The sequence below is a fragment of the Crotalus tigris genome, unplaced genomic scaffold (assembly GCF_016545835.1).
Source record: "Crotalus tigris isolate CLP2741 ecotype Arizona unplaced genomic scaffold, ASM1654583v1 scf7180000020631.16496, whole genome shotgun sequence".
NCBI lineage: Eukaryota > Metazoa > Chordata > Lepidosauria > Squamata > Viperidae > Crotalus > Crotalus tigris.
Window position 1 is genome coordinate 1 of NW_024098112.1, and position 8,076 is coordinate 8,076.

The following is an 8,076-nucleotide window of genomic DNA, read 5'->3' on the forward strand; positions in this document are numbered from 1 at the left end:
AAAATGGACTCACCCTTTCATGTACCCAAGATCTTACTTTAGGTGTGTATTTAAAAATATTTCATTTGCCCCACCTTTTCCAAATATTTGTATGATATGTTTAATTATAATAAATAGCTGAAAAGAAGAAAGGGGGCCCTCTACAGCACAGTATTTTTACTCAAGAACAAAAAACAAAACATATTTTCTACTTGATGCTTTTGCAAATAATAGAATAAATTCCTTGGTATACAAAGGGAGATATTCAGCTTCAGTTTAAGGGCCATCAGACGGGGACATGAAACCTGCAAATAATGGGTTTAAAAATCATGGCATGATATTTGTTGTTGTTATTTATTGCAATTTTTAAAATAACTTTCAATCCTTCTAATAGTTTAAGTGAAGTCTGATTCCCCCCCCCCCTTCTTTGGAAATCCTCCCATAAAAAAAATGTAATACGAGAACGTCATCTGTTTAGGTTGTAGACTTCATTTTTTCAAATAATGCAGAGCTGGAGCGGAAAATCAGTCTCCTGGACCGAGAGATCAAGTTCTTGAAATGTGTATATAAGAAGGTAAGTAGGGAGGGATCCACTCAAGAGATCCTCTTTCCTTCAGGTGATCACTGCTTGACCTAGGCTACAGAACTGACAATGTATTTGAATCAACACCTAGGAGAAAGAACAGCTTGACAAACAAGATCAAGATGTGGATGTGGTTGTGAAAATGGACAACAGTAGAAACCTTGACATGGACAACATCATAGCCACAGTCCGAAAAGAGTATGAGGAAATTATGCAGAGAAGTAAAGCGGAGGCAGATAAATTTTATCAAAACAAGGTATTTCACATCAGTGCAAAACTTGGTAATTTTTATTTGTTCTTTTTTAAAAAGAAAAAAGAAAAAAAGACCTATTGATAAAAAAAAATGCAATACTTGGTAAGTGAAATGCCACAGACGTTCCCTGCTTATTTCTCTTGTCGCTTTTGCTAACCTTTTAACATAGCTTTGCATATGTTTGTGACTTCCTTACTGACTGATTACCAATCTACCTTCTTAATGTATGAGACACTGCTCATAAGCAATAGGGCTGCTTTTCATGTCACATACAAAGGCCTCCTGAACTACCAGAAGAATTTTACTCAGATATAAGTGACAGGAGAGCATCCTCTGTTGTAAAGGACAGCAGTGGCATATCCTCCTCAATTTTCAACATCTTCTTGCTGCTCTGTCTGGCTCTTTCTTGTTCCTCAATCAAACAAATGTTGCAGCAGAACAATCCTAATGTCAGTAAATATCCTGTAACCACCACAAAGAATGTATGTGTACCAGGAATTCTTGAGTTATGGCTTCCATTGAATGGCTTTCCATTCTGTCTACTTGTATACTTTCTCACTAATTTATCGGAAGAAAGGGATTAGGTAAGACTGATAGACATCCCAGGCAAACAATAAGAGATACTCAGCAGAAGTGTGGCTAACAATCTATCGCTAAATGGTAGGACTCCATTGCTTGTAGCCATGTACAGTAGCTATCAGACACTGAATCCTGCAAGAGCTGACACCAGTTCTTCTCTCTGTCTCATCTTTAACTGGCTGAAAATGACTGCTAATGAGGGCAACCTGAGATCGTCAGAATTCATCTTACAATTATTAATGTTAGATAAGTTATTTTGGCAGTGATTTGGACTATTTTTTTTTAAAAAAAATCTCTTTAAAAATATAAATTTCAGCAGGTTGCATAATCTTACTTTGCATTTATAAAGGTTTCCCCTCCAAAAATTACTTTGTTAGCAAATTGCCTTATACTATTTTCTGTGTCATGAGCCACTTTGAATATGATTAGCATGGAAAAGCTGTAATGTAAACATATGATTGTGATAATTTTAAAGAAAGGTCTTATATTGACACCCTTAGTATGAAGAGGCTCAAAGTAAGAGTTCTAGTTACAAATGGGATCTGAAGAATCGAGAGCAGCAGATTTCAGAACTTATCCAACAAGTTGAAAAAGTCCAGTGTGAACTTCAGAGTCTGCAGAAGGAGGTAAGACTGGTGCAATGCAAATTAGACAACTGGGGGGTTGGGGGTGGTAGAATAATTCAAATTTCAAATTAGCAATAGTACAATTCATACATGAGTACTATAGAGCAGGGCTTTTCAACCAGTGGTACGGGTACCACCTGTGGTACATTGGCACCTGGCAGGTGGTACGCGACCATTCTAGAAAAGTAGCAGGAGAGGGGAATGAGCTGAACTGATGGAAGCACCGCACAAGCCTGAGCGAGACATGGCTGGAGCTGCAGGGCTGTCAGGGCTCAGTGGAAGCACCAGGATCAGTGCTGCTTTCCAGCTGATCGGTGCTTCTTCGGGGCTGTCAGGGCTCAGAGGAAGCACTAGGATCAGTGCCAGGATCCAGCTGGAGCTCAGCGCTGATCCTGGTACTTCTGCTGAGCCCAGAAGAAGCGCTGATCAGCTGGAATGTTGCAGCATCTCCAGGGTCTTGTGATTGACATTTAGATGCTTGGCAACTGATTTATATTTATGATGGTTACAGTGTCCCGGGGTCATGTGATTTGACCAAAACCTGCTGCAATCACCCAGCAGATGAGGGGAATAAAAACCAAACACCCCCCACCCCACCCACACTGCCAATCCTCAACAGAAATGCTCACAACAATGAAAACCTTGGACAGGAGGAAGAGTGCCGCCGGGAACTGTCTTGCTCAGCTGTGGCATGAGGGGCACTTTTTTCAGTGCCATTGTAACTTCGAACAATCACTAAGCGAACTGTTGTAAGTCGAGGACTACCTGTACTTTATCACTTTTTTCCTTTTGGGAGGTCATTAAGTTTTTGACACCTTGCTAGGCGACTGGTGGTACTCAGATGTTGCCATATCCTAAAAGTGGGGTACAATGGGTAAAAAGGTTGAAAAGCCCTGCTATAGAGTATATGTAAGGTGCCTCGTTGTGTAAAGAAGCTTATTTGTGTTTACTATTCTTAGTTCCAAAATCTGGATTTGTTTCACTAGTTATGTGTAATTAGTAAAGAGGCAAGGGCTTTACAAACATTAGTTGTGAACTATTAAGAAGACATGAAGCCAGGTTAGAAGAGCTTGAATCTCTACTTTTTGCAAACAGACCTAAAACTGACAGTTTTTCTCATGATCAGAAAATGGTAACAAATTTAAATCATTTTTAAAAATGGACTTTTAAAGTGAAAAATAGAACTTTTTTGTTTTTGTTTGAATATGCATTTTTTTACAAGCCATAGGATATTTATGGTCCACAGGTATAATAATCCCCGATACCCTGATTACAACATACCTGCATTCCTCTTTTCAGTATGCAGTTGGTATAAAGATACTGGTATCTATATGCTAAAAGTATGGTGAGGTTTGTTTGTATGTTGTTTCTGGGTGTTGGAGGAAATTGTACAGTAACATATGCAAGACATGCATTAGTCCAAACTACCAACATCTGTTTTTTTTTTCTGATAAAGATGCTCTCAGTCCTGAGCTCAGTCCTATGGCTTGCTTGGCAAGATAACATGACGTGTTTGCCATGATTTTTTTCGCTGGATGGTTTTCAATCTCCCAGTTGAGTCTATGGTCTACAATCTTCACTTATGAGTTTCCCTAATCGTCTCCCTTCTGAAATACTCAATGCTGACTAACTTCCAGGTCTAGGACAAGATTGGCCAGGTTGCCCAGGTTGCCCCAAAAGTTATATTTTGTCCATTGGGTTTCCTGGGGAAAAAAGAAGATAACACGTAGAAGGACAAAGCCTGAATTATTAGGTGTAATGGCAACTAGAATAATGGATTTCATTATTCTTTCATTGAATGAATAAAGTAAAGACTCTAACCCATGTTTTTGAAGGATATGAGCCCTAATTTTCCAGATACTTTTGTTGAAAGGCTGCAATCTGGGTGTGTGGCACTAAGAGGCAGGTGACAACATGTCCAATCATATCCCTTTTACAGAACGAAGAGCTCAAGAAGACAGTTTGTGAGGCAGCCAAAGGAGGTGAACAAGCCTTCAAAGAAGGTCAACAGAAATATGCTGAACTAGTGAAGGCCCTTCAAAATGGCAAGGATGAACTGGCCAGCCTAGTACGTGACTACCAGGAACTTCTGAATGTGAAGATAGTTCTTGATATTGAGATTGCAGCTTACAAAAGTTTGTTGGAGGGAGAAGAAGAAAGGTAAGTCTCCTATGTCAATTTATTTTATTTATTCTAGATCAAGCTTTATAGGATCCCTGTCACCAAGCATTATATGGCCAAACTCAGTGGTGGGATTCAGCCAGTTCACACCGGTTCAGTAGAACCGATAGTTAAATTTTGTTGAGTTCAGAGAACCAGCTGAACCCATGCTGCTTCTGGAAGTCCATTCTAAGCCTCAGAGGTCTAGAGGAGGTCTTCCAGGCCTAGAATGGCCCACCGGAAGTGCATGGATGTCACTTCCAGAAGTCAGAGGTGTGGAGGAGGCCTCCCAGTCCTAAAACAGCCCACAGGAAGTGCATGGATGTCACTTCCGGAAGTCCATTCTAGGCCTCGGAGACCCAGGCCTGCATCCACGCAGAGAACCAGATGTTCAGGTATTTGAATCCCACCACTGCCTGAATTCCAGTTACTTCCAAATATATGTAACAGTACAATACAGACGTATTTAGAAATCCTTCAAATAGCCTTTCAAACAAAGGTATTTTCAAAAGAGATGATGAAACATTGAGTAATGCTTTTTGTATTCTGCATAAATGGGTATAAATGCTGTGGATTTATTATTGAGGAAAGAATGAAGATGATAAACAGTGTTAAGGCAAGCCCGGAAGATCAACACGGAAAAAAAAGGGAGTGTTTTCTTCTCTCCACAGGATATCCAGAGATTCTTCAAGTTCCATCAGTATCTGTAAGTACTAAGTTGCCTGTTTGTTATTTTTCCCAAAAAGGTGTTTCATGAATAACCATTCCATGTGTTTTCTTTCAAGCTGTGACCAACTCCCCATGCAGTTCTCAGAGGGCAGCAAAACAAGGAAAGGAATGCAGTGAGAAGGCCGGAGGATCCTGTCAATGCAAACCTGCAGGAACTAAAATATCCATTTCCTCTGACAGTAAAACCAAATGTCAAAGTGAAAAGTCCTCTAAGGTCTGCAAATGGTCCACTAATACAAAGTAAAATTGTAGGAAGGGAAGTAGACAGAACTTTCACAAACAACGGAAAGCAACAATTTATCTAGATTTGTTAGAGGAGAATATTTGTAGCTCAGGGTTGAAATGAGGGGTTATTGGTGCTCTCCAATATTGGTTGTTTTCTTGAAGATGTTTCATTACCCAAATTAGGTAGCATCTTCAGTGCTAGTAGGGGGTGGGGTCTGCTCTCAGTTTATATTCTAGTGACTATGGGAGTGGTCTTTTGATTGGAGTATTGCTTGCTTCTTGATTGTTGGTCTGATGTTAATTTTGGTGTTAGGTAGATTCCTACAGATATGGGTAAAGCTAGCTAAAGGAGTCAAAGTCATGTCACTCTTTGCTAGCTTGGCAAACAATGATTCTCAATGACATGAAAATGAACTCTCCCCAGATTTGCAAGTTTCCATTTTTCACATTCTCTTCTGTTGAACATCTGGGAAGAAGAGTTTAGAAATTTCTCTTCATGCTTTTAATAACTGTAACCATAGCTTGCAATTCTGCATTACTCCAATCTTGGAATTAAGTGAGACTTTTGCTAAGTGAGTTTTGCCCCATTTTACAACCTTTTGTGCCACAGTTGTTAAATGAATCACTGCAGTTGTTAAGTTAGTAACACAGTTGTTAAGTGAATCTGGCTTCCCCATTGACTTTGCTTGTCAGAAAGTCACAAAAGCTGATCACATGACCCTGGGACACTGCAACCATCATCAATATGAATCAGTAGCTGAGCATCTGCATTTAGATCACATGACCATGGGAATGCTGCAATGGTTGTCACTTTTTCAGTGTTATTGTAACTTCAAATGGTCACTAAATGAACTGTTGTAAGTTCAGGACTACCTATATTTTACTCTGTATGCGCAGAACCTACCTTTCTAAATCTTACCCAATGAGGGATGACAATACTGCTTGTGAAACACACATGCCTTTGGCCACATGATGTCCAGTGCAATGGCCAATAACACAAAAGGTGAAACATGAAAACACAATGAAATTGAGTCTTCCAGAATCCCAAGCAGAATATTCCATTGGAAAACCCCCATGTGCCTGAAGTATTTTCTTTCAGTGCAGAGCTGTCTGTCTATTTCTGCTTTCAGATATAAATGTATTTTTCTCCAGAACAAACAAATAAAGGGGGAGCTTATAAGGTGTAGGGTAATAATCACAGTAACAAAATAGATACAATTCAAAGAAAGGTGCTTGCTTTAAAAACTCACTTCAAAACAAGCTACAGAGTGGTGCCGATTTTAGCAAGACCAGCCTTATACCAAGATAACTAACACTGACTTATCAGAGCATTGAGCTATAATATGCAGCACAGAGACTTCTATACAGTTGTAGTTGAATAGAAAAGAAAAAAGAAATCACATCTGGATTCAGAAAATGAGGCTATGTATTCTAATTAACTTGATAAGCAGATACAAGCCAACCATTTATCTGAAAAGGAGAGCAAAGGATCTGAATACAGACTCCACATCCTTTCTCCACCATACAGCTGATCAGTAAGAATATAGTTTGTTCAGCAGGGCTGTTTCTGGAACAATCTGACTATAAGGAGTTGCCTTCTTTTAGGGTGAGACCCAAAAGGTCGGCTGTTAAGGATCAAAAGTAAAATTTGGGGGCATTTTGACAATTATCTGTTCATGACACTACATCTACTTGTTTTGCTCTTTGCTGTACTTTTCGGTCTCATAGGTAATAAACTAAATGCACACAAAGTACATTGTGTTCTTTTCTTATTGCATCTGCATCTCCCCAAAGTTTTGAAACGGCTTTACTTTTTTAAACAACAGTTGATATTAAAACAAACAAATGGATAATAAGCTTATTTAATAAACTGTTAGATAACATGTAAGCAAGTTAAAAGTACTAGGGAAATAGGAACTGTATCTTAATTTGCAAACATCATGAAAAATATCTGTTCTGTACTTTGAATGGGGGGGGGAAGGTGCCATGACTAATAGGGAGAGGTTGTTCATATTTGTATGTTGAAGAATACTCAACCCAGGGGTTCTCATCACCTGCGTACTGATATCATCATGGAAATTTTAAAATCGGTTCATTCCAGGGTGAAGGCCATTGCACTGACTTCCAGTTTGGCCATGCCCTCTGCTAGTTTACTCATGACCTTTTTTAATTTGGTGAAAAAGCTTCTGTCCTGCTATAGTGAGAAAAAAACAAATTCTCCATTGCATTCACTGCCGAGGTTCTGTTGCTCCCTGACTATTTAAAGGGAAAAGAATTGCACAGACATAGGGACAGAAAATAGATCACATATTTTTTATTCAGCATTTCTTTTAAGAACTCAATATCAAAAACCACAGTAGTGCTAGTAAGATACCGAAATGGGAATTTTGCAAGCCAAACCTTTTAATCTCAAAAGCTAAAAAAAAAATAAGGTGCAGGCACACTGAATCTTTTGAGCTGAAATTGAACAAAGGCTGACTTGCTCATACTTCAAGTTGAGAGAAATCAGTCATTCTGTATGACATTGTATTGGACTGAAATGGAATGGAATAGAGTAGAGTAGAGTAGAGTAGAGTAGAGTAGAGTAGAGTAGAGTAGAGTAGAGTAGAATAGAATAGTCACTTTAAATGTATACTAATCAGCATACATTAAAATGAAATTTCATTGCATTCAGCTCTCAAAAAATATCATTATGCATATACCCACCCCACACATACAAACGACACAGAGAAACATCACAGTCTAGTTCAAATGTATACATTTACATGGCGAAAAAAAAAAAGAATCCTGCAAATTCTTGAAAATAACTAGGGGTGGGGAAAGACATAGTAGTCCCCGACTTCCAAATGATTGCCCACTCCACCCCACTTCAGCCCTTTCCTAATATACAATGAACTTGCCCTTTCTTGCATGGAGTTGAATTGGCCAGAAGCATGGTATTC

General features: G+C 39.0%; 1 protein-coding gene across 1 annotated transcript; it reads left to right on the forward strand.

Annotated features, from left to right (window-relative positions):
* The first annotated feature begins 404 nt into the window (after window positions 1-404).
* Window positions 405-6,885, forward strand: LOC120319337 (keratin, type II cytoskeletal 3-like). Its single transcript, XM_039368093.1, has 6 exons — window positions 405-553; window positions 654-818; window positions 1,895-2,020; window positions 3,960-4,180; window positions 4,852-4,886; window positions 4,966-6,885. Exons 2-6 carry the CDS (start codon window positions 705-707, stop codon window positions 5,151-5,153), a joined length of 684 nt encoding a protein of 227 aa, XP_039224027.1. The 5' UTR covers window positions 405-553; window positions 654-704; the 3' UTR covers window positions 5,154-6,885.
* The last annotated feature ends 1,191 nt before the right edge of the window (window positions 6,886-8,076 follow it).

Coding starts and splice junctions, on each gene's coding strand:
- LOC120319337 (XM_039368093.1), top strand. CDS start 705: ATGGACAACAGTAGAAACCTTGACATGGACAACATCATAGCCACAGTC. Junction 819..1,894: donor ATAAATTTTATCAAAACAAG/GTATTTCACATC, acceptor TGACACCCTTAG/TATGAAGAGGCTCAAAGTAA. Junction 4,887..4,965: donor TTCAAGTTCCATCAGTATCT/GTAAGTACTAAG, acceptor TTTTCTTTCAAG/CTGTGACCAACTCCCCATGC.